The 27,363-nt window shown below is 34.2% G+C and overlaps 2 protein-coding genes across 9 annotated transcripts in view; one reads left to right on the top strand and one right to left on the bottom strand.

Moving 5' to 3' along the window:
- Nucleotides 1-27,363, top strand: part of LOC145277562 (protein IMPACT-like) — a 70,275-nt gene that overhangs the window by 32,723 nt on the left and 10,189 nt on the right. For 4 of the 7 annotated variants that reach the window (XM_080129041.1, XM_080129042.1, XM_080129038.1 and 1 more), the window contains 4 exons: nt 1,840-1,934; nt 4,746-4,819; nt 9,691-9,781; nt 16,956-17,090. In XM_080129041.1, the coding sequence (XP_079985167.1) occupies nt 1,840-1,934; nt 4,746-4,819; nt 9,691-9,781; nt 16,956-17,090 (395 nt within the window). Of the gene's footprint in view, nt 1-1,839; nt 1,935-4,745; nt 4,820-9,690; nt 9,782-16,955; nt 17,091-22,958; nt 23,204-27,363 lie in introns of those variants that run through there. The other 3 variants (XM_080129043.1, XM_080129040.1, XM_080129045.1) reach the window with 1 other exon arrangement.
- LOC145277563 (NAD-dependent protein deacylase-like) overlaps nt 24,001-27,363 on the bottom strand; it is a 60,302-nt gene continuing 56,939 nt past the window's right edge. For both annotated transcript variants that reach the window (XM_080129046.1, XM_080129047.1), the window contains exon 9: nt 24,001-26,656. In XM_080129046.1, the coding sequence (XP_079985172.1) occupies nt 26,581-26,656 (76 nt within the window). In that variant the 3' untranslated portion in view covers nt 24,001-26,580. The remainder of the gene's footprint in view (nt 26,657-27,363) is intronic.

The raw sequence follows: 27,363 nt of genomic DNA, 5'->3' as shown, positions 1-27,363 counted from the left end.
GTTTGGACAGAACTGGAGCAACCTCGGCAGAGCATTTTTTTAATAGCACAGCCGGGATGAGATCTGGTCCACATGCTTTAGAGGTGTCTAGGTTTTTTATAATAGCATGTACCTGAGAAGGGGTGATTTTCAAATCGTCAAGTGTGGCGTCTGTTCGCAGAGGAAAATCAGGGAGTGAGTGGTGTACCGAGTTCAGTGTGGAGTTTGAGGCAAACCGACTGGCAAGCAGATTAGCCTTGTCAGTTGCCGTGCAAGCAACCTCATGATTGTTTGTTAGTGGGGGAATAATTGACTGTCCATTATTAACTACGCTGTTGTAGATTTTCCAAAAATCCCGGGTTCCTAATTTCTGTGCTTCGATGCGCTTTCTGGTGGTTTCAGAGTAATCTGACTTAGCTGTGTCTATCACTCTCTTACAATTATTTCTAGCTTCTATAAACTTCTGTTTATTTGAACTGGACTTATGTCGGTTGAATCTGCGGAACGCATGCTGCCTTTGACAAATGGCAGCTGCACAAGCAGAAGTAAACCATTGGGGGGAGTGGGGCTTGCTATAGTATTTCCGTGCGGGAACATGTGCTTCAATAGCAGTTTTGAACCATTCAGTTGTCTCATTTGCACACTGTTCCGCTGGAAGAGTAAAGATATTTTGCCATGAGGCATCTCTGATGAGCTCCCTGATGGCTTCCCAATCAGCCTTTTTGTAATACCTCGTTGTTTTGAGTAGTGGGTCTTCAGTTTTAGGGCGAGAATTTAGGCTGATTTCTACCATTATCACAGCGTGATCAGCATTCCCGAGTGGGCTATGGGCATTTGTTGTACAGTCATTGGGAACCGTTGTCAGAAAGAGATCTAGAAGTGAGGCATGTTGATCGTGCTGGTCTGGGAAACGTGTCGGAAATGTAACCATCTGAGATAGGGAATGAGATATAGAGAAGCTATATGTGGCGCTACCAGCTACGTCTGTGTGATTTGAGAATCCTAGCCAGTTACTATGGTGGACATTGAAGTCACCAAATACATGTATTTGTGCGCTAGTATCGAGGGAGAGTGCTATATCTATGCTGTCTGAGACTTTGTTTATTAGGGTACAGTCTTGGTTTGAGGGAGAGCGGTAGAGAAAATATAAGTAGCTAATATTGTGTTGCATATTTAGTCTGAAGCACATAAAGGCCTGGCCCTCAGATTAAATATATTTTTAACTCATTTCAAAGTTAATATGTATTTATGTGAGTATGCATGCATGTATGTGTGTATGCATATATATCTATGCATGCATATGATTATATGATTATATGTACATGTGTATATATGGAAATGCATGTGCAATATATGTACATTATATATAGCAGTATTTTATGAATGTATATGCGTACATGTGAGTGTCATATGGTGATGTGTGTGTGTATATATATATATATATATATATATATATATATATATAATCTGTACATGTATGGACACACATCTTTTGTGTAGGCTTTACTATGGGACTGTGGTTAAAATACTTATTATTATTATCATCATCATCAGTAATATTATTAGCAATTTTATTATTATAACTATTATCATTACTAGATTTATTTCCTATTATTTTTGTTTCAATTATTATTATTATATTATTATTATGAGAACTATTAATGATTTTATTTTAACCATTCAACTGTTTCAGTTTCTACTCATTTATTATACATATTGAAATCAGTTGCATCTTGTTTGTTTGCTGGTTGAAATGAATGCTAATGTGTTGCTAATTTTTTTTTAAATATATAAGATACAATATTCTTCTCCCACAAACGGAAAAAATGATTCACGTGGACTCTTTATATATATTTATAGATTATGAGTGTCCTTCCATTGTGCATGGTGAACCGTTTACTGAAAAAAGAAGCACTTTCCAGGCACACTTGGCTGAAATCACTCATACATGTCAGGTAAGAATTGGCAATTAAAAACGATTTAAAAATATATTTTGTCTTGAATTAATTTCAGTTAAAAAGATTCATTACAAAACATTTCTCTTTCTTTCAAATTATATGTTCGGGTGCCTTCAATAAGTTTCCAAACTTTTTTCATATGGGCACTTTTATTGATAGTACACACATGAAACTCTAATCTAAGGTTTTTCTTGAGCTTAAGGAATAACCAAAAGTCACAGGGAGCAAAGTCTGGAGGGTGAGGAACCTCTTTCTTTCTGATCTTCTTTGAGCACCCTTTGGGGCAAACTTTGCACAAATCTCCTGCATTTTCAGTTCCTCATGAATAATCGTGTGTAAAGTTCCCACACTGACATCAAACTGTGCACGATCATCCTCATCCATGAAATTCTTTATTTGGCCAATCAACTTTGGTGTTTTGACTTTATTACTTCTCCCTCACCTCTCATTACTAGCATCTGCTGCTACAATGCTTTTGCTCTTCAGGTCAAAATGCGTTAATGATAGGTCTGTAAACAAACAGCTTTTATTTTTTAATGGAGCTTTTATGACTCGCATTTGCCAGAACTCAGCTTGAATTCGTATTCTTCAATTCTCTGAAGTACTGCTCTAATGGATTTTGTGTTGCATCTCATTTTCACTTTTAATCATAATATCATCCAAATATACAATTGAATAATTCATACCAGTTGGCATTTCAATTTACCAAATTTTCACTACTAACGATTACTACAATATAGTCCATGTTTCGATGGAAGAGCAGTCCTTCACGACTGAGACAATTATTTGCTGGAATAGGCTTAGAGCTACCTCCAATCAAAAAAAGATAATTAAGTGTAAAAATTCCTTTATGTGCATTTATTGTCGGCTACTTCAAATGTTCTTCACTGACATTAATATGAAGGCAAAGCTTCAGACAAATCCAACTTTGAAAACACTCTACCACCGTTTAACTTCGCTAATATATCTATTGGAGATGGTAGAGGATATACATGGTCTTTAAAACAATCATTCAATCCCATTGAAAATTCAGCACATACTCTGATTTTTTGGTTTTTCTTTTTATATATATACAGTTGGCAATGCTGAATCTGAATAATCAGGGTTTTTTGGTTTTTTTTTTTCGACCTTTCTAATTCATCATTCAGTGTCAAAAATCATACTTTTCTTTTGGGTTTAAAAATGAGTTCAACATTTTCTTTTAATTCAAAATCAACTTCTATTTTCTTGTTGAAAAAAGACTGAATCTTCCTTTCAGCTTTTACTTAAAAATACAGACTTTTCTCTCTTCATTACAGAAACTATTTTACTTGATATTTTAAAACAAGCTTGTTAATTATTACTAGTTTATACCCAGCAGTATTGTAATGTTTTCACCAATGAGCAACCAATAAGCATAATAAGAGCCTTTATACATACATGCAGGTCTTTCTATTTTCTTCATCATCGCTTCATTAGTGGCTGTTTTGTCTAGTGGTTGGCAATCATCTGTTTAGCTAAGACGAATAAAACTTCTCATGCAAGAAAAACACAAGGAGATGTTTGTTGAGTTTCCCCAAGGTTTTATTGGAGAGAATGGTCTTAGGTAAGAGAGACTAAATAACTAAATAATTATTTACTTAAATTTTTAAGAAATGAGTGATGCAGACAGACTTAATAGAGTTTTCTATGAAGCCTGTCAAAGAAGGAGAGACTAGTAGTTTGTGCACCAAATGTGGCAATAATACTTTATACATGTAGAGATATAGGGTAGCAGCAAGTGTGAGAAGTTTACTCGTGTGATAGAGAGCTCACCTTATTTGCAGTAGCTTTGGCAATGTTTCCTAGATATGTTACCTGTGAAATCGCATTAAATATTGTTTACAATTTTATTTCTACAACTAACTCTATTTTATCTCTATTTTTTTGATGGGGATTGATAATTTGCATTTTTTAGATTATTCGAACTACAAGTCTCATCTTGAGTATTATTTTCACAATGTTTCGGTTGATGTAACCTCTAAGCTTCTTCAGGTATATTATGTAAAACTCAGAAATCTTTCTGTTAAACTCATGAATCTACATGGAATTTTGAATGGAACTTTTTGTTTAATCCATGTTCTCGTTCTATCAGCCATGACTCGATAGAAGTCTAAAGCAATTCACAGTTGTATTCTTAGTATCAACCACATTGAAGATTGAACCTTCACCTCTAGAAGAGGGCCTTGTCGGTGGGGCATTAGAATACACTGACTGCCCCCCTGCAGAGGGTAAACGTCCCTCAATAGGGGTCCTGGATATGACCTTAAACTATATCCAGTGGTGAGGCCCCAGCTTGCGGGCTTTTGGGGAGTGTGGAGCCACCCTTTAATACCATTGCTCCCAGGTCCACTCTGACCCGGAGTGGTAGTACCTGTTAGGGTTCCAACTATGGGTTAAATAGAAAACGACTTGAAAACAACAAATATATTCTATTAAAAATGTTTTCTTCAAAATCTTTGGATTCGGCATTAAATAACCCGAAAAGGGTGATATGCCGTAAAACAAAAACAATCAACCAACCAACCTCCAGAAGAGTGTCACTTATAACTGAATTTTATTTAATACTTTATATCTATTACACTGTGCATTTGAAATTCTGTGCAGATTCCCGATTTCGACAGAAAGATTCGCCAAATTCGACAAGATATACTTGAAGAAGGTCGTAGGTTACATCAGCCGAAACGTTGTTAGAGTGGCACTCAAGCTGAGAACTGTAGTCTGAATAATCCAAATAAACTGTGTTTTTTTCCTTGCGAAACACTCATGTTACACTGCCGTTTATTTCAGGTACAAATGGTTTTAAGTAAACTGTACGAGAACAGGAAAATAGAAAACGCAACTCATAACATATTTGCATACAGGTCAGTAGTTTACTTGTTTTTGTTTTCTTGATAACAATGTCTCAGTTTTCTTTTTTGTGGAAACCGCATGAAGCCCCTTGATGTAAGAAGCTAACATGAACGAAAGATGGTTATCAGAAAGATGGGAGATGCTTACTGGTTTTAGTCTTGAAAAAAAAAAGGCTATAGATAACCTATATAACCTGCAATCTTCTTCAGATACATCTTTTCCAATTTTGGAATCATTTGTGGAATTTGGAACTTCTTTCACCCTGCTTTTCAGCTGACTACAATATGGTCGTCTTCAAGTCCAACATAAACAAGTTCTTGATGAGCCATCCCCTTCAGTAATTCAATTTACCAAATTTTCACTACTAACGATTACTACAATATTGTCCATGTTTCGATGGAGGAGCAGTCCTTCACGACTGAGACAATTTTTTATTTTTGTACCTTTTCTCCACATTAAAAAATGACCCTGGTGTCTAACTCTGTCCCGTGGGGATGCATAGTAAATAGGTACAATATTGTCCCATTGATTACTGTACACTCATTAATCTATATCCTCGAGTGGCCTCCGAGCTTTGATAAGCGGTGACTCCTTTGTAAAAATAAAAAAAAAGGGGGAAAACAGTCAGCAAGAAGAGAGTTCCACAAGTCGGTGGTTTTTGAAAATAAGCTACTGGAATAAGAAGCTGTATGACAATGATGTATCAAAATAGTGAATTGATGGCGACCACTAGACCATCGAGTCAAACAAGCTTGAACAAAGGAAGCAGGGAATAAATCAGACAATTTTGAAGAACATGCATAGAGTGGAGAATATTTCACTTTTTAAATAATTTTATATAAAAATACATTTTTGTGTTTTAATTGAATTAACTTGGGCAAATTGAAATTGCATTTTATTTAAAGAAATAAATACAGGGTGTTTGGAAAATTGATAGCAAAACATCTGGATTATGTTCTATACGTATAAAGTTGCCTCTTTGTGTGGGAGTTGCCTTTTAATAGCACTATACTGTTAGTCTAATCTCTTTTAATAATCTTTGTGATACATTTCTTCCTCTGCATCATCTTTGGCTTGTGCTGATCATATTTAGTTACTTGTATTTTGTCTGTTGTATTAATATTAGGTGCAAAAACAATATTCTCTCATGTATGTTACTTTTACATATGACTAGCGGGTGTGCCCGGCGTTGCCTGGGTGTTTGTACGTGTAAAAGAAGAAAAAAAAGTTTTGGTAGGCAGGTAGGCTTGAGCCCAAAGCGAAAAAAAAAAAGCCTGACATCTTACCACGATGCTAAGAAGACAGAGAAGTGAGAATGGTTGAAATTAAATGATTAAAAAGTTAAGGTGAATGAGTTCACACAGGTGCGTCAATTTAATGAGGTCAAACATCATGCCATAGGGGAATGAAATCCCGCACTTAACTTTGGCTGCGAGGCAGTTTTTCAAGATGTTGGGGGAAAACCAGCTCCCCATAAAAAGGGGAGTATCCAGATGAATAGCAGTTGTCTGATATGACGGGTGTTCACCACATTAATCAAAGCTGATTGCTTTCTGGATTCACCTGGTAGGAAAGTCAAGGAATTGCCTTCGCTTCGATTAGTTTCACTTTATTTATATGAAAAACATCAACAAACACGTGACACAACAGAATAGCGCAAATGTTACAAAAGTCGATCAAAATAAATGTAGACATGACGTCCCTTCGCAAATCATAGATATTATGATCTAGGGAGTATATAAAAAATTCTAAAACATAGTAACCCCCGGAGGACCCTGGCGAGAAAAAGCCTTTGCTGGACATACAAAAATGCATTCGCCACTTTTGCCTTTTATATATATAGACTAGTGGGAGTGCCCAGTGTTGCTCAGGTGTAAAAAAAAAAAAAAATATTGGGTGGGAGGTAGGCTTGAACCCGAAGCCTCAAGGTGAATAGCCTGACAACATACCACGATACTACACAGGCAGAGAAGTGAGGAAGGGTGAAATTAAATGTTTAAGAAAGCAGGTGGTTAAACGAACACGAACATGTGGTTTTCTAGGTCAAACATCATGCAGTAGTAGTAGTAGTAGAAAAAATGAAATCACAGCGCGAATTTTGTAACATAAAAGTCGTTGAAATAAAAAAAATATTTATGACCTCCTTTCATAAATCGGAGATATAATAATCTAGGGAGTAAATAAAAAGTTCTGAGAAAGAGTACCCCCCCCCCCCCGAAAAAAAGCCTTTGGCGGACATATGTAAAAAATGCACACACACACACACACACACACACACATACATTTTCGCTTTTATATTATAGATTTCTGAATTAATTCATTGATATATATATATATATATATATATATATATATATATATAGCCATGTTATATATCATTTTGAAGCGTATTTTTCGCTCTATCAAATCGTGTTATTCCTTATTGTTCTTAGTCTCTTCATTCATTTTTTGCTGCCAAGACAAATTATGATATCAATTATGCATTTGGCTCAGGAACCACTAATGAACGTTTGGTACAATGGTGGTTCAAGAAATTTCGCAATGGTGACGAGAGCCTCGAAGATGAAGACCGTTGTGGCCGACCAACTTCCATACGAGAAGTTGCTGTTGAACTCGAGGTCGACCACTCAACAGTCGTTCGCCATTTAAAGCAAAAAATAGGGAAGTCAAAAAAGTTGGATAAATGGGTGCCACATGAATTGAATGATAATAAAAAAAATCGTCGTTTTAAGGTGTCTTCTATGATCATTCTGCACGACGAAAATGACCCATTTCTTCAGCAGATTGTGATGCGTGATGAGAAGTGGATCCTCTACAACAACCGGCGACATTCGGCACAGTGGATGGATGCCAGAGAAGCTCCACAACACTTCCTGAAGCTGAAATTGTACCAAAAAAAGGTCATGTGACTGTTTGGTGGTTTGCAGCTGGTCTCATCCATCATAGCTTCTTGAATCCAGGCGAAACAATTACGGTAGAGAAGTACTGCCAACAAATTGACGAAATGCACCAGAAGCTCCAACGTATGTGCCCGAGATTGGTCAATATGAAGGGACTAATTCTCCTCCATGACAATGGTCACCCGTATGTTGCTCAACTGACCCTGCAGAAGCTGAATTAATTGGGCTACGAGACTATGCCTCATCCGCCATATTCACCAGATCTCTCACCCACCAATTATTACTTTTTCAAGCATCTTGATCACCTCCTGCGCAAAAAATGCTTCAAAAGCCTAGATGATGCCAAATCGACCTTCAATGACTTCATCGCTATAAATAAACTTGTTTCTCATTGGCAAAAAAATGTGTTGATTCTAATGGTTCTTATTTCGATTAATAAAGTTTATTATGAAAGGAGTTATGATCTTTTGAAGTTGAACGTAAAAAAACATTATTTTTGCACCAATCTAATAAGAAAGGTCAACGTTTGCAGAATGCTGACTGGGTTCCCCGTGTTAGTTATCAAAAAAAAAAAACCCTGCCAATCATGATACTCAGATCTTTTTTCTGAGCTCCATTGCTATTTTATTAATTTGGTATCATGGTTTTGTTGATGCATGTTGCAACACCAGACCTAGGCTTATTTTGCCTGTGATCCTGTTATAGGGATAGTGTTTATCTATGCCATACAATCCACACGCAAATAACTATCACACACATTGAACATGTCAGATGTTTATGATAAAGAATGTTGATCTGTATTTGTTTCAATGGCTTAGAATTTGGAAATCAAGCATTCCTAAACCTATTTATATGTATATGATCCAAAAGTTATACCACTGATTTTCCAAACACCCTGTATAGATTTGTTAATTGTTTAGGATGTTTTACTTGGAAAAATGTTCATATTAGTTGGATTCTTTGGACTATTGTTCTAATCTTGGGTGTCATTTTTCATGTTTCGGTTGATGTAACCTACAACCTTCTTCAGTTGTATCTTTTGGAATGTCTAGAATCTTTCTGTCAAATTGGGAATCTACACAAAAATTCTGAATGGAACTCTTTATTTAATCCACAGGTGTAGCATGCTCCTGTTCCATCAGCCATGACTGGGTAGCAATTGTATTTTGAGTGTTGTTCGCACTGGGGATTGAACTTTCAACCTCCAGAAAAGTGTAATTTTACAACTGAATTTTACCAAGTAACTGCGGACAATTCTAGTATGAGTTTTAGGGGAGCCTTAAACTTCTTTTGCTTCTAGATGTACAATCTAACTACTAACAATCATTATATATTCATATATTTCACTAAAAATATAGTTGTTACTCAAGCATGGCTGATGGAATGAGAGATCCCTGTGGATTAAATAAAGGGTTTTGCTTAAAATTCTGTGCAGATCCCTGAGTTTAACAAGATACACCTGAAGAAAGTTAAAGGGTACACTGACCAAAACATTGTGAAAATAACGCTAAAGATGAGAACAGTAGTCTGAAGAATCTAAATAATGAGTAATCAATAGAGCTATGACAACAGCATATTCTTTTCATTGTTTTGATTCATCGAGTATATATCCGACACAGACACAATTAATCAACCGAGAACCACATGACTCTACATAAAAACATAAGATATCAATGGATATATACCTGAGAATCAAAACACGGAAAAGAATATGCTGTTGTCATAGCCTTAGTAATCAATCTTCATCTAAAAAATTCAGAAATGGAAAAATGTTATTCAGAAATCATGTTTTTGTTTTTAATTGAATGGCATCAAATATGGTGTTGTGCTAAGTCAATTCTTTTCAGAAGCTGATAGAAGTAGGTTGTTGAATTCACACTTTGTTTGCATCTTATTTTTTATTTTCAAGAACTTGAATGATAAATAGCTGAAACAACATAATATATATTTCCATAATTCAAATAAATTTTTTTTTATATAAGACTTACTCCCAATGATAGTTCAGTAGTCATGCAAGGCTGTGAAGATGATGGAGAAACTCATGCTGGTTCCCGGTTACTCCATCTTTTAAAGGTGAGTCCATTCAAATAAACAACCAAAAGAAATAACACCGAAAAGTTTAATAACAGATATAGCGTCCATAGCGTCTAAGCCAATCGATAAGTTTTACCATTGTCTAGCATTAATATAAAATTAGCAGAACTTGTAAAGATTTCACAATTACCTTCTTCATTTGAATAAAAAATGATTTTAAATTCTAAAACTACAAAATGTGAGAAATTCAGATAATAATTTTATTTTATAATAAAAGTACAAAAAATATTCATGGCGCTTGTCCAGAATTCAATCTAAAAAAAAGACAAAATACAGAAAAATCTTTATGATGTACATACCTTTTACCAAACAAATATTTCACATTCCAAAAGTCAGCAAATTGATTAAATAGGTTGTTTTTTTAACTAAAAACATTTTATGAGTAAGTGAGAGTTTGTTTTAATTCATCATATTGTTTTTTAAATAAAATGAGGCAACTCAATTCGAACTACTGATATCAAAATCAGCTTTGTAGTGCATGCAATTCAATATTGCAAAAAAGTGATCTCTATCTCTGCTAAAAGGAACTTTGTCTGTGTGTTTGTTCCCTATGGACTCGAAAACAGCTGGGCTGATTTTTACAAATTTTCATACAAAAGTACTTCATGTACCTGGCAGTGTTCTTAGGTTTTGTATCGGAATGTCTTTGATAAGTGTTCATAATAAGAAAAAATCTGATGAAAGAAAGAACAAGCAATTTTGAACAAAGTTAACACCTTATACAGCCTAACATCACAAGTGCATTTGAGAAGTTTTATTACCACACAAGTTGAAAGGTCCAAAATATAAAATCAATAGTAGGTTATTTGATATGACAGGGGCATGTTCGAAATGAATGTTTAAAAGCACAACTGCCTCATAATACTTGACTTTTTCATTTTAAACTTTAATTCAAGCCATTATTACCACACAAGCAGTAAGGCTAGGCATATAAAATCAACAGTAGATTCTTTAATATGACAGGCACGCGTTTGAAATGAATGTTTCTGTTTAGAGCACAATTGAAGCATGATACTTGACTTTTGCGGTTTAAACTTTAATTCAAGCCATTATGTAAAAAAATAATTTTATAAAATCAACAGTAGGTTCTCTACAGTGCAATGTAGACTACAATGTATTGTATTGTCACTGCAGGAAGGCATATGAAGCTTCCTCCTGGTGCAATGTGATGGGTCCTCAACTAGAGCAGGCAATCAATCGATTTAAAAATGGTCGATTTCGATGACAATAAAAATATGGGAGTGTGAAACATTTGTTGATCATCATTCAATCCAGGACAATGTTGGATCTCCCTGCTAGTTTTATATATATATATATATATATATATATATAAACTACTTGATTAATTTGCACGATTTTTGAAATATGTCATTTTTATAAAGATTTTTTTGTATTTTTGTTTTTTTAATTTGATTGAATTATGGACAACAGCCATATTCATTTTTAGCGTCTATGAGTAATTATTTCTTGTGAGGAGTACCTTCTGTATTGTGTTCTTTGATTTATGTTGTATTACAACTTTGGTTTGCTTGATTGCTTTATAGAATCATGTCTTCATAGCAAGGATCATGTAAAAGTTACCAAAATCCATATTGAAAGCGATACTATGGATCCGAACATGAAGTTATTAGTCAATATAGACTTGAAAATTCAGTATGTTGTGACCCAATCAGCCACGTTAAAAAGAGATGACCCCAGAGGAAGTGTTACAAAGGGCTAAATTAAAGCTTTGGTTGAAAATTGCCCCCAAAATGGGCCAGTGAAAGAGGAATTAGAGCCCTTTTTATTTTAATGTCAGATCTGGAAAACACCAAATCACCCTGCCAGTTGGAAAGAGAGATGGTGTGGTTGCTAATGTGAAATACATTGCCTTTGTAAAGAGAAAAACAAAGTCAAAAATATGAAATAATATTTCTATTGAACATGATTATTTGGAGATATTAGCGAATGTTTAGTCTTGAGCTTGACCCTGGGGGTCAAGTACCTTTTTTGAAAAAGGCATCCTCCAAGATCCGGACCCGTATAAAGGCGGTGATTGAGACTGAAGGCAGCTACATTGAATAAATGTCAACTCTACGACATAATCAAGGTACCTAAATTGATTTTTTCAATAAAAATTTAAAAATGAAGCTGTAGTGTTGTTTTCTTTAGGACGACAAATTTATTGTTCCACCCTGTACTTGATATAAATTCGTTATATTCTCTCTGTGTGTGATGCTGTCATATTGTGTAGACGGAGAAACCCTAAGCATTGTCCATTGCTGTCTAGCCGTGTCATTCCCTATTGATTTTTTCTTGGCCTAATCTACTCTCATCCAGCTTCAAATCCGATCTCTCTTGAGGATCTCTGAGCTGCCAACTGTCTCAAACTGAACACTGTCCTCAACTGTCACAAGCTCATTACCACTCCTAAAACTGCCTGGAAACGAACTTTAAATATATTGTCCAGTTCTTTTGTTGCAAATCATTGGCACACCTTGATTAACAATCCTATTTTAATTCTCTTTGTGTGTCTTAGTGAATAACTTCTTATACCTTTGTTCTTACTTCCTCTTTTCTTGTTATATTGATTTTTTTCTTTTTTTTACTTCCTAACACTTGGAGGAAGGGGCAAATCAATATTACAACAATATAAGCAGAAATTCTATGTCTGATTTCTTCATTGAAATGAAATTTATGAAATGTCCAAATACCGTGGAATGCAGAAATTTTCAATGATGTTATTGTAAAAGAACACGTAAAAATATTCATCTTCAAATTTATTTGCGAAAGTGAGATTTTCCTCGATTTCATTTCCTAGAATAAGTTAATAAACAAAAACTACATTAAAAATTTTTGTGATTCATTATCACTATTTCGGGTTTGTGTTCTGCAAAGATTTTATTTTATTTTCAATCGGTTTTTATATTTAATCTTTTTTCTGTTTTGATCATTATTATTATTATCATTATTATCATCATCATTATCATTATTATTATTATATCATTATTATTATCATTATTATCATCATCATCATCATTATTATTATTATTATCATTATTATTATATCATTATTATCATTATTATAATAGAGTTGTAAGAGATAAAGCTCTCTTTGTAACATTCTCTTATTTCTACCAGAAGCACTGGGTGGACCCTTTATTCCTTCAACAATGTCCTATGTGTGATGTCACTAAATTTGAATTGAAAAATGATCAATAGTCAACGGATCTTTTTTGTTTCTTTTTTTTTTTTTTTTACATAGGCGCCACCACTTATCAAGTCCCAGAGGCCACTCAAGGATAAGGGTTATAGGGTGTACAATAGTCAATGGGATAATATTGTAGTAATCATTAGTAATGGATATTTAGTAAATCAGATTACTTAAGTGGGGCGATTCGTCAAGAATTTATGTTGGACTTGAAGACAACCAAGTTGTAGTCAGCTGGGAAGCAGGCAAATGGAAGAGAGTTCCACAATGCAGTTCCAAAAAAGAAGTTTTGTTCATGGAATCTACTTTTTGATTTAGACACAGATAAAGAGTGGGGAAAATTATTGACAATGGTTTCAGCTAGACAGGTTGTTTTTTGTGAAAGATTGGCAAGGAAGGATCAGAGATTGGAGCTCAGCTGAGCACTTGCCATGGAAATAACGATAAAACAAAGACAGGCTCGCAACATCTCTTCTGTGGGAAAGAAGTTGCAAGGAAGAGAAAAGGGCATTCCCCACTAATCTACAAAGTCTATTTTGTACTCTGTCAAGGCAGGATAAGCTGCTTCTAGCAGCTCCTGCCTAGATGTGGCAACAGTACTCCATCCTTGAACATACTTGCTTTTATATAGGTAGAGAATCGCAAGAGCAGTGAGATATCTACTGGAGCGGTAGAACGATCCCACCATTTTTCCAGCGACTTTGGCAACAGATTTGATGTACATGTTCCATTTCAGATCAGGAATAAAGCTCAAGCTCAGAAGCTTGTCAAAACATGGAGCCTCCCCGAGTCGAGTGCCATTCATTTCAATTGATGTCAGATGGCGATCAGAGCGTTGACGATGTAAAGATAGAAGTTTGGTTTTAGATGCATTAAAAGTACCCAGTTACCTCTTGCCCCATTGTACCATGTGCTTAAGATCAGAGGAGAGAGAATCACAGAGAACTTTGTCATTTACGGCCTTTGATGTGCTGCCATAGATGGTAGTGTCGTCAGTATAAATGTCCAAGAATGATCTAAGTATGTGTTTTAGGAGATGATTGATGTAGATCAGGAAGAGAATTGGCTTAAAATGGACCCCTGAGGGACTCCAGCATTAATACTGAGAGCTTCTGATTTCTTCCCATCAACCATTACTCTTATGAACCTATCAGAGAGAAATGATTTAATAATTAAGAAGACATTTCCAACTATATCATAGCTGGAAATCTTGTGAAGTAGACCTTTATGCCATACCCTATCAAATGTTAAGAGCAATTTCCCTAGAAAGGAAGCCTTCATGGAGAGATTCACTAATCCTATGAGATATAACCGTAAGCACATCTGCTGTAGATCTAGCAGAACGGAAATCATATTGTATGTCACTAAGAAGGTTATTTCTGCTGAGGTGGTTGACTACTTCTTTATTTAATATGGACTCTAATAACTTACTTATAATGCACAGGAGACTTATTGTTCTGTACTGAGAGGGAGATAATCTATCACCTGAATTCTTAAATACAGGGCATACTGATTAGGGTTTCCAGGGTGTTGGGAAGCAATTCTCCTTAAGACAATGCTTAAACAGTTTTGTGAGTATGAGAGCAAGTTCTGATTGAAGCTTTTTTAACACTATAATTGGAATGCCATCAGGGCCAGTTGCTTTACTGGAATCAAGGTTCTTGATTAGCTTAGCAACATTACGCACAGATATTTGTCTGTCGCATAACGTTGTCTGTTACAGGAGAAAATATGGGGGGGGGCGGTTGATGGCCTTGGTCGCATGGGGTAGAATTAGCTGCAAAGTTCTTGGCAAAGTTTGGCTTTGTCTGATGCTGATGAGATTACCTCATGTCCATTGATGATTGTTGGGATAGAACACACGCTTCTGTTCAGGATCCTGTTTGCTATTTGCCAAAACTGGTGGGAACCAATCTGCTGCTCACCTACTTTGGATTTAATGGAATAAGCATATAACTCTCTTGCATTTTTTATTACTCTTTTACAGTGGTTGTTCGTAGTCCTGAAAGCAGCTTTACTCTCAGTACATCTATTACGTTAATAGCTATGGAAAAAGTGATTTCTGTAAGCAATGGCAGCAGCACATTCTGGGGAGAACCATGGCTGGCTGTTAGGTTTTTGCTGGAATTTTTTGGAGAGTATGAATCAGTCTATACCTACAATTAACCATTTTGTCAGGTCTGATACTATAGAGGACACATTCTTTTTAAACATGGAATGCAGGGGTAGATCTGATATAAATGTACAGAAGCTATCCCAGTTAGCTATAAAGTATTGATGTACTGTACAATGGAGAGGTATGTCTGAGGACCTATTACATTTCATTTTTATCTTAACTGATACAACCGGGTGGTCGGAAGGCCCCAGAGGAGTCAAAACGGAAGATGAACATAGCTCAGGGCAAGTTGTGAGAAAAAGGTCTAGAAGGCTTGCATACTGACCATTAGTATCGGGCACATGGGTGGGTTTGTGAACAATCTGAGTAAAGTCATAAGCAATGGAGAAATCATGACAGAACCTCCCCTCATCATCTGTCTTGTTTGAGTGGATCAGCCATTCCACATTGTGGACATTGAAGTCACCACAAATGTGAATGTTAGTCCAAGGATTAGCAGACAGGATGTGGTTAATTTTCTCAGATATGCTCTTAAAGATAGTAACTTTGCTGTTGTGAGGGCAAATATAAATGTGGTGGTGTAAGCAAGTGCAACCTGGAAGCACATATAGGGTAAATTAGGGTCTTTTCTGGAGATGTCTCTACCACATGGAAAGCCATCTTTAATGAAGGCACATATTCTATGTCCATGGCGATCTTGGAATCAGATTTGGATTTTAACTTAGGGTATGATTTAATTATGAACTCATCTAGGGAAATGGTCGGCCCAATGCCAGTTTTGCTTAGGAATAATATGTCCGGTTTAGTCTCCTGCAATTGGGTTTCAACCTCTGGAAGGTTGGAATGTAGACCCCTGATGTTGGAGAAGGAAACATGGTAGTGGGGGTCTATGTTGGAAGATGGAGTTCTAGGTTTAAAGCATGCCCTCTTTTTTTTTTCTTCTTCATCAGCAGTCCCAGTCTCTCATTGTTAATCGGAAATGGATGTTCATAATTATGAGTTTTCTAAATTTGTGTTAACCACAATTCCTTTTTGTATAATTGTTATCAAAACTATAACCATAGGGAAGTGTCTTTTGGCAGTTAATCAACACCCACAGCAATGTGTGGACCTTCTATTTATTTACCTCTAATTTCATTATTTTGGGTAAGCAATATTGGCACATTTCAAAAACGTGTTTATTCTTCATACAAATAAATGATTTATCTCAATGACCTGTGTTGAATTCATATTTCTTGTTTGTTTATACAGTCATTTTAATATCAACTCTATACTGCTTATTCATTTTAATTTTCACAAAAGTTGACATTTGTTTTGTGGCCTATGCAAGGCAGATAGCCCCTGTCACTACTTATGACCAGCCATTGTGGAGATTCTGTACACACAACAACACACATTGATAAATGCCATGGTTCTTTATTATAACATCAACAATTCCTGTTCCCAAGTCCTCAGAAAAAGTGAAATTAACACTCTTCATTATCATATAACACTTCCTCTCTTCCAATTAAATTATGTCGTTAATTTATAATTTCTATAGGAAAGGTAACAAATCAGTTGGTCATGTATCTTGGAATTTTTAAACTTCATATGTGTTAAAAGTTGTCATTTTGTAATAGAATAAGGCTTGAAAATGAAAAACATCACGTGAAGAAATAACTAGTGTTTCAGAAAAAAGTAAAAACGTTTATATTAAATTTACAACATAGAAGAGTTAATAAAAGGGAGATAATTACGAAAGTTATGAAACTTCTTAAATATTTCCAACAATATGGAAAGTTACTCTAGCCTTTGTGAAACAGTATAATCATAATATTGATATTTACTAATGTCTCTATTTTTAACAGATACTTGATGTAACAAATGTGTTGGTTGTGGTATCACGTTGGTATGGTGGAATCCTGCTTGGACCTGATCGTTTTAAGCACATCAATAATGCTGCCCGCAAACTCTGTGATCAGTGTGGCTTGATCAAAAGCAAAGTAAGCACATCAATAATGATCTTTATCTTTCTTCCATGATGAAAAATATGACACAAGGGTTGTGTCCATATAGAAATTAATACACAGTAAAGAGAGTAGAAAGTGGACCTTTTGCCAGCCTCATAACTCTTGCTTTCCTTATTTTGTCCTTCACATTCCATAAACGATATTTCTGACAAAGGGGGAAGAATTGTTGTTTTCTGAGTTAGATTCTTTTCATCTAACACTAATCATTAGCTAGTTTTTAACCTTAAAGTAGTATTTTGTTTTTTAGCTCTTTACATCAAGATGTGAACCTTTCATTTCCTTTAACTCATTATTGTGTATTAATTTCTATATGGACATTTCAGTAAGCAGTCTTATTTCAGAAAACAGGAATAAATTAATTTGGCCTATACATAAGAAATCAAGTTATTTTAAGGTTCAATTTTTAAAACAAAGTTAATGATGGCCTGTTATGATAGACGACATTTTTTTTTCACACTTATCCTTGTATTACGTTTGTGGAAAGAAAGACAGTTCTTCTGATGATTAGTGTTTTGCAAAGACTTGATCCTCTGTAAAGTAAGGTTTCAGCATCTGATGAAGTTATCAATGTTTGTGACAACTTTTTATTACTCCTCTGATGTACACACCCAACATTTGCTTGGGCTATAGCAGTCATTTTAGTTTTTAATTTTTATTTGTTTGCACGTTTTTAAACTTACTGTAGATAATCTATTATATAAATTTCACTTGTCTGTTTAAATGTATGTATGTTTGTATGTATGTATGTCTGCCTAAAACTTTTGACAGAGGCGATAGATTTTCATGAGATCGGTATCATTTTGAGGCACGCTCCTTTGGATGACAAATATCGAAAAATTGGCTAACAACATTAATTCCTTTACCCTACACTTGGCACTGTTCTACAAGGAGAGGTCACTTTTTTCGCCGATATTTTTGAAAGTCATCCCCTCTTTTCGATTGACTAGACTTAATTTAATCCTTCGCCACTTTCGGTTTGGTGATGGACGCATTAGCAAAGATGTCACTTTTTTTTTTCAAATTCATTTCCTCCTTCGCGGTACGGGTTTGAGCCTGCCTGCCTACTACCACTTTTTTTTTCTTTTTTTTTTTTGCTAAACACAAACCTCCAAATACCCAGGTAATGCTAGGCACCCAGACTAGTCTATTATATTTGTTAATTTTAAATAGATTATCATGCTTTCTGATTTTTATTTTTTATATTTGTTCATTTTAAAATTATTTCAAAATATTTCATGTTATCTGGACTTAACAAAGCAATTTTTAAAAAATAAATTGTAATTACATGTTAGGGTTTGTGTTCCTTGATACAGGCGCTGGCTGAGTTTGAATAAAATAAATATATATTAGATACATTTGAAGCCAAAACAACACATTATTACAAATTAAACAGATATTTATTTTGTTTGAAATTTATATTTCTTTTTTTTTTTTTTTTTTTTTTGGCCATGTTGTTGTTGGAGCATAGAATCAGTAGAAGTTTGTTTGTTATTTTTATGGTAATCTTTTCAAGTGTCGGAACGGTGCGTTGGTCATGTGGAATTCACATTAGGGTTTGTGTTCCTTGATAAAGGTGTAGCAAGATTCTGGGCAATACCAGATGGTTTTGCTTTTCAAATAGAGGAAGAGAAGGTAGGAGAGGGGGTGTGATATTTGATCAAGGAAAAAAAAAAGGAAAGAAAAATGTCTCTGGGACTTTATCAGGAGGGGAGGAGGATAGTAGATAATAATTGTTCTTTAAGCAATTTTAATTTCCATTTTGTACTTATGTAGTATGTAGCGATAAGAAGAGGCAAAATTGTCCATAAGAAATAAAATATTTCAATGGAAAAAAATAAATAAATATGATAATGAGATTCTTGAGTTTGGCAGAAAAACAATACAGGATCGTTTTCTGGTTGAGTTTAGAAAGAACAATTCAAATATTATGGAAACAATGACTTGGGTTCAAAATGTCTGCTTTGGTGTCTGGGAGATGGTTTCATTTGGGTCCACCTGTTGTATTTAACTACCAGGCCACCAAGCCAGTGATAAGTTAGTTGGAGAGATAAATAAATAAAATTGAACCTAGGGAGACATATGGTTACAAAAGAGAAGGAAGAGGTTCACAAGAAAAGAGAAAATGAAAAGAATATAGAATAAGGGGATAGAGAAAGAAGTTCACGAGAGAAGAAAAAGAATATAAGATAATGGGATAGAGAAAAAAAATAGGTTCAGAGGGAAAAAAAAAGTATCTTCAATATGACAGAGGGGGGAAGAGGCCAGTTTTATAAAACGATTGGCTTTTTAGAATTAGGGTCTTTTTACTGGCTGGCATCGAGACGTCCACATCACTCTCGCCCCGAAACCCTCATAAGAGCTAAGTTGAAAAGCTCTTGTTCTTAGCTGGGAAATCAACTAGATGAACTTATACAACCTGCATCACGAAGCTCGGATCAAAGAACTCGACTTTAAACATGTGTAAAATGATTTATAAATAATTATTTTGTTTGGTTTTTATGAAAATGAACCAGACTTTTTCTTTGTTTCTCGATTGCCGGCCTGAATGAAGATGCAGTTTATTTCAGGTATGCCCTGACGCCAGATGATGAAAGATAGACTGGATCCAATACGAAGCCAGAGTGACGGCTGGAATCAACAATGTTGCTACACGGACTGAGGGTCATGCACATTTTGCCCTGAGCAGCAGAGAGATATTTTCCAGTGAGAGTCTGGTCACCCTTGAGAGGTCCACCACTAGACAAGTAAGAATGTAGCCCTGTTGGGTTGCATCTATGGTCCTGCAAGCCAGGAGCGATGAACACGGCCAAGAGTACATCACAAGTATGCTCCCATGAACCAGGTTAGCAACAGATGCAGCCCGGCCCTGGACAACAGAGGGGGTTAGGGTTATGTGCTGGTTGAGTTTGAATAAAATAAATACATATTAGATACGTTTGAAGCCAAAACAATGCATTATTACAAAATAAACAGATATTTATTTTGTTTGAAATTTATATTAAAAAAAAAGAAAGAAAGAAAGACATACTGATGATGAAGCTTTGCTTCAAAACATATTTATAAATTTCAATATAAATTTCAAACAAAATAAATATCTGTTTATTTTGTAATAATGCGTTGTTTTGGCTTCAAACGTATCTAATACGTATTTATTTTATTGTAATTACATGTGTTATATAACAAATAATATGATACAACAATAACATTTGAAAATTGGCTACTCAGAAGCAAAGATTAATTTGCTAGCTTGAATGCTATTCGAGTCTGATTTTGAAAATCCAACAAGATAATTTTATAGATTGCACTACCTTGATAGCAATTATGTCGATCTATTTTTGTATTGTGCATTGGATCCTTTATCACATTGATTGGATTACCTGTGAATCTTTCATCGAAATAGATTGTCTTTTGCCTCACGCCTTTCATATTTTCACCTCCATCGGAGAGACATTATTTTACTACAATTATAAAAGCTTTTAAAGATGCAGATCTATGGTAATCCCAAAGGTTAAACAGTTTAATGTATATGAGTGGAGAGAGAGGTGCTTTTGGAATAGTAGGTTTTATTTTTCTCTTTAAAGGAAGAATTCAGTTTTGCAGCTTCCACTGATTATAAAAGATGCATGTTGGACTATAGCAGTCCAACTTGGTTATAGGTCAATCATGTACCATTGTTTGGTTGATAAAATGGAATTTTTTATATAAATTATATTTTTTTCTAAAACACAAATGCCTTGTCCGGTCGGTCCTTTCAGCTTGCATACTTATCTATGAAATCCAGACAATATCCGACAAAATAGTAATGTTAACAAATGCATATTCAGAAGAATTTTGCAGGTCTAAATTCACAATGTAGGCATAAAATTGTTAGCAACTGGTCAGAACTAATATGTTCAGACTACCCATGCAGCAAAATTTTGTTACAATAGCCCTGTGATTTTGGCATATAGTGTCATGTCTATCAGATAGATGTATATATATATATATATATATATAAAATCTGTGTAAATCTTTTAGATTATTTATAGCACTAATTTAATATTTGTAAGACCACATTCCCTCTCCATGATCCCAATGTTGTGTGGCATGGATTTATTTTCTTTCATCTGTGTTGTCATTTCTCACATTGGCCACTAGTGAAAAGGTGCACACAGGTTCACAAGTATAAAAAATAAAATAACTCAAAATACAAAAGAAAACACAGACTCCAACACTTTCTGTACATATTTATTGCACTCTGGGTGTGTGTGTGACACTATCATAGGAAAACAACACTCTAACGTCGTTATCTTAGTTTTTCTGTCAAGGCAGAGTTCGTCAGTTGATGTTAGCTCATCTTAATCTGCCAAAGCTTTCCCAAACTGATCCCAGCCACAAAACACCTTCGACAGAGTCAAAATTGCAACTGTAATCAACTGTTACACCCAAGATTGTATCCAACTGTTGTAAAACTTAGTCACTTTTAAAATTAACTCTAAATATGTTCGACCTTCTGTTTGTTACAACCTGAATAACAATCCTTTCAGCTTCCTTTGATTACCCTGGTAAATAACTTCCTCTCCATTTTTCTGTTGATAAACCGATTTCCTATACCTTTGTTGACTTGACAAACTTATTCTTGTCTTTAGTCATACTTCTCTTTCTCCTCCACTTCCCAACACCTGGTGGGGTTGAAGACCGATCTTTCTTTCCTTTTTTCTTTCCTTCTTTCTGCTGTTTCTGTTCTTCCTTCCTTTCTTCTTAACCCCTTCCCTGCCCCCTTCCCTAGCTTCCCCTTTTTTTTTATGTCACCTGACTCCCTTATGCCCGTTGATTGGATGAGATGTTTTCGTGCTAAATTAAAGCTCGTGTGTGACATTTTTGAGTTAATTCGACAGTTGTGGAAAAGGCGTCGTCGAGACAACAAGTATCGAATGCATTCCCTTAAGGTCTCTGTTAAAAAAGGGACGCCTGGAAATTTACTAAGGTGTTGCACAACTCTGTCCTGATGAGACATTAAAATTGTTGAAAAAAGAACCAAGAGAAGAAAATTCGCCTCAAGTTTTCTAAGATACTTGAAAACTGAATATAATTATTGAGAAAAAGATAATTTAAGTTTGAGAAGAAAATTCGCCTGAAAGTTTTCTAAGACACTTGAAGTTTGAGAAGAAAATTCGCCGCTGGAAAGTTTCTAAGATACTTGAAAACTCAAAAATATTCTGCCTCCATGGAATTTTAACCTTTGCAAAAAGGACTACGGAAATGAGTTTCCAGGAAAAGGACTGAAAAACAAGAACTTTTAAATAACACGAACTCTGAAAATAAAAAGCCCAAACAAAACGAACTTTCTAAATGTTCCATTCGGAAAGGGCGCCCAGAAGCTTCCAGTAAGTGCACCCCCCCCCGCCTTTTTCTTTCTTTCTTCCTCCCTCTCTATCTATCTCTCTTTCCTTCTCTTTCCCTTCACTCTCTCCCCTTTCGGTTACTACTACAAGAATACTTGTGAGCCAGATGGACATTTTTGGCAGCCCATAGAGGTCACAAACTTTTCCTTTTGTCATTATATTAATAAATTCTATTTCTTATATTTTTCTTTTTTTGGTTGTTTTCTTCCTTGATGTTTCAGAGTTTAGTAGTAATGACTAATTGATTATGAAGAATTACCTTCCATGGGAAGAAATGGATAATAAAATTTCTTCAATCTGTACTTCCTGTGATATAATTTGTAACTGAAGTGAATTGTGTTTTTTGGTGTACAAGTAGTTTTTTTTTTTGCAGGTTTGATATAGCTTTTAAGGATATGGGTATATTAGTATTGTAAAACTGCATATAAAACCCTTTTCTTTTTTTTTTTTTTTCCAGACTGATGACAAACACCAAAGAAAACACAAAAAATAAAATGGCTACCTCAGGAAAATAAAGTTTTTTTTTTTTAAATGTTTGCATTTTTATATTTTATAATAAATTATAAAGAAAGCCAAAAAAGTATTTTTTGGAACATTTCATCCTGAAATCCTTGGCAAATTTTTATCAAAAAGTTTTATTTTTAATTGAAAAAAATAAAGAAAATATAAAAATTATATTTATAAATGTTTACTTGCACAATATTTGTGTGTTTTTTCTTTTTTTTATAAAAATTTAATGATTAAAAAAAAAAAAAATCTGATTTTAGTGATTAATTTGCTTTTTAATTGTAACTTGATTAAGGAAAGTTCTAGATTTACATGTATTATATAAAAATAGAGCTTCTAGAATTCAACCTAGTTAAAAAACAAAAATACAGAAAAATCTTTATGATGTACATACCATCACAGAACAAAGATATTATATTCCAAAAATCACATAAATTGATTAATTAGTTTTATTTTAAACTAAGAAAATAAAATTTTATGAGTATATAAAAAGGGACTATATCACGTCACCATCTTGAAAAAAAAAAAAGCAAAAAACAAGGGCAGATAAGTCCATAATAAGATTGTCACTGATCCTTTAACCATTATGCCACAGTTCAGGCGTTTTGTTTCAAATTTGGGAACCTTTATGTTGAACTCTGGAACTTCCTAAGTTCAAAAAATGTGAATATAACAACCAAGATGAGAATAGCAATCTTAATAATACAAATTATCAATCCCAATCTAAAAAATTCTGAAATATAACAAAAACGTTGGTTTGTCTTTTCAGGCAATTTAATCATTTTCTGCATCAGTTAATTAAATAAAAGTTGCTATTTTACCCATAGCTGGAGGAAAATTGCAGTTTCATACCTTTCTCAACAGTATGAATGCATTAAATGATTACAACAACTCTAATAGAATTAAAAGTTAAAATAGACAATTCCATAGTCTGGGGAATTATCCACTGAACTAACTAGGCACACCCTATTAACAAATAAATGAAAACAAAGTTATAAAAAAAGATTTTAATTTATTTAAAAAATAATCAAATACATCACCAATTCAATTTTGCTTCTTTTTCTTTTAAAAATATCTGTATTTATGCTATAAAATCAAACTATTCAACAGTGTCTATTTCTGTTGGGCACAATATTTTGTATTACAAACGATCTCTTATTAATTAGTGTAGGACTCAGAAGCTGACAGACAAACTTTATATTTTATATACAGACTACCATGGCAGGGGGGGGGGCGGACTCGGTCTTGCCTATTTATAAAATATGCTTAAATATATTTTAATTCATGCAGAGTTTGTATTTATTATTAGAGCTAATTCTTTATTGAATATTATATTGTACCTAATAGTACTGATTTTAAAAGATTAAAAAAAAAATGACTGGTATACCAAAATATATAGCATTTCAGCCATGTTAAAATTAAGCCATTTCAATCTATGAATGAATTTGCACATGTGCAAAAGTAATAGAAATATGTCGGCAAGTTGAAATGAACATTTTGCATTTCAACTTGCCGACATATTTGTGTATGCGTTATTTATCCATCCAAACAAAGATTTTACTCATTATAAACCATCCTTGGTGTATAATTATTATTTCCTGTTAATTTCAGTGTTATGTGACCAGTAGTTTAAGAGTTTATCGGTTAAATATTTACTCACACACACACATCCCTCGGATATAAATTTAAATCATAACAGAATTAAGTGTTAGATTCAGGAGGGAGCCCCTTGATCTCTTAAAACTTACTGAACTTAAATAAAAAAGTTTTTTTTTTAAATCAAGAAAAGCCACATTCTTGTGAAGTGTGTGGATATTCTTGTTCTGAAAAATCTAGTTTAAAGGTGCACATAAGAACTCACATTCAACTGGCTTAATAAAAAAGAATCTTCAGAAATACCTAGAGCAAGCTGTAATGAAATACAAATAGCAGCCATAAAGGGAACAGCGTCTATTCTTAAAAGAGCACTCGGATATGAATCATAACAGAATCAAGTGTCAGCTCTAGGAGGGAGCCCTTTGATCTCTTAAAACTTACTGAAGTAAAATAAAAAAAATACATCTGTTTTCCTCATATAGATTAAAAAAATGCATACATTTAAAACTGCTTTTATTAATAGCAATAGGTTTCCTCATATTTGTTAAATGATTTCTTCTCTTTTTATATATTGTGATTTCTTCTCTTTTTATATATTGTGAATTTCTCGGTCATGTGACATCTTTGATTCAAAACAGGCATCATTGTGAATAAGATATGACCTTTAATAATCGTTTGAAATATATAAGGTGTTTTTGTCTTCCATATTCTCAAACTGGGTGCATTGGGCTCATAAGAGGATGGAATTAAGATTAAAACTATCACAAATGAAGTTAAGAAAATAAATAATTGGGAAGTGTTTTTAATTAGGAAAAGATACAAGGAGGGAAAGTTTTAGAAAGAATTTCAGTTACTTTTGATCAATCTTGTTCAAACACCACTTCCCTTAATATATAAAAGCAAAAACACACACACACACATATATATATATATAGTATGTTTATTTATGCAAATATTATTGGCTATATATTCTTACAATAAAACCAGATTTTAAATAGTAATTCTTTTATACAAAGAAAGATTTTGTATAAACGAATTACTATATAAAACCTAATTTCATTGTAAGAATCAGGCTGGATGATGATGTATTTCTAAATCAATTGCAGCAAAAACATGTATGCACATATGTAGCTAATGATGTTTATATGAATAAACATACTATAATAATGCTCTGCTTGCAATTGGGTACTTTTTAGTAAACACCAGAGTTTTTTAATTGGAGTGATACTTTTAACAAGGAAGATTTAAATTAACTTGTCTGCCATAGAGATATAGATGGATTTTGGTCTTCACAAAGACTTGAGGAGGAGCCTTGCCTGTCACAGGGATTCACAGAGGAGCCTTGGCCATCACATGGATTTCAGATGAATTTGAGAGGGATCTTAGTGGATGGAAAAGGTTTGGAATATGGGTAAATTTTACCTGGGAGTAATTGTGTAATGGGGAAAGATTTTAGTGAGTGTTGTAAAGAATTGAGAAGAAAAGTTTCATAACAAAGGAGTTTGAATTTTATTTATTGCGGACTATTATCCTCATTTTTTTTTTTTTTTTTAATTTGTTGTTTCACGACATTTCAGCTAACTATTCCTCTGGCCTTCGTCAGGTGGTAACCGACACGGGATAGGAATTCCAAATCTCCTAACTGCATTCACAGCTATTACTACCTTCCGTAGTTGTTACCACCTGATGAAGGCCAGAGGAATAGTTGGCCGAAACGTCATGAAACAACAACTAAAAAAAAAGATGAGGAGAATAGTCCGCAATAAATAAAATTCATAAATAATACTCATCTCAATGACGAATTCCAATTAAAATAATATAAAGGAGTTTGATTTGGGTAAAATTCATGAGCATCAAATTATTAGAACAAAGCAATACTTATTTTAGAAATTTGAAAAAAAAAAAGAAAAGAAAAACAAGATGTATATAGGTGCACAGTAAATATTAATTAATGTTTTGGAAGAAAGATGTCCAACTCAATCTGCTGGTTCATCAGGGTGTTTGGCCAAAGCATCAGGCAATGTTGTCCCGGCTGGACCTCTAAAGTGAAACCTACAAAAGTAAAAATAGAAATATCTAGAAAACACAAACCTACATAAAATGTCTACAGAGACAACATGTATAAACCTATATAATAAGTAAACATTTTTTGTCTGTTTGTTGGCCAATTACCTATTATTAACACATCACTCAATTTGTACCAGGCCTAACTAATAAAAAAAAAATTTACATCTAGGATGATACGCTAATTCCAATGCTTTTATCATAATTCAATGCCATTCTTATCGAACGATTTGTCTTTAGCCTCAAAATATGTCTCAATTTTTTATATATTGTTTCTTCATTGGAGTAAAACCTCTTTCTCTGAAGCATTCTTTTGAGGTCAGCAAACAGCCAGTAAAAATAGCTGGAAATGTCTTCTCAGTTATTAAATCATTTCTTTCTGATAGGTTCATAAGAGTAGTGGTTGATGGGCAGAAATAAGAAGCTCTCAGGATTAATGCTGGAGTCTCTCAGGGGTTCATCCTGGGCCCAACTCTCTTCCTGATCTACATTAATGATCTTCCAAATCACATCCTTACATCATTCATAGACATTTATGTTGACGACACTATCATCTATGGTAGTACACTGTAAAGACTGTAAATGACTAAGTTCTCTCTGATTCTCTCTCCTCTGATCTTGAGCACGTGGTACAATGAAGAAAGAGGTGGCTGGTTACTTTTAATGCATCTAAAACCAAGCTTCTATCTTTACAT

This window comes from Euprymna scolopes, chromosome 6 (assembly GCF_053919585.1).
Source record: "Euprymna scolopes isolate OS-2025 chromosome 6, ASM5391958v1, whole genome shotgun sequence".
In the NCBI taxonomy this organism is placed as follows: domain Eukaryota; kingdom Metazoa; phylum Mollusca; class Cephalopoda; order Sepiida; family Sepiolidae; genus Euprymna; species Euprymna scolopes.
This window is presented reverse-complemented; position numbering and strand designations above follow the sequence as displayed.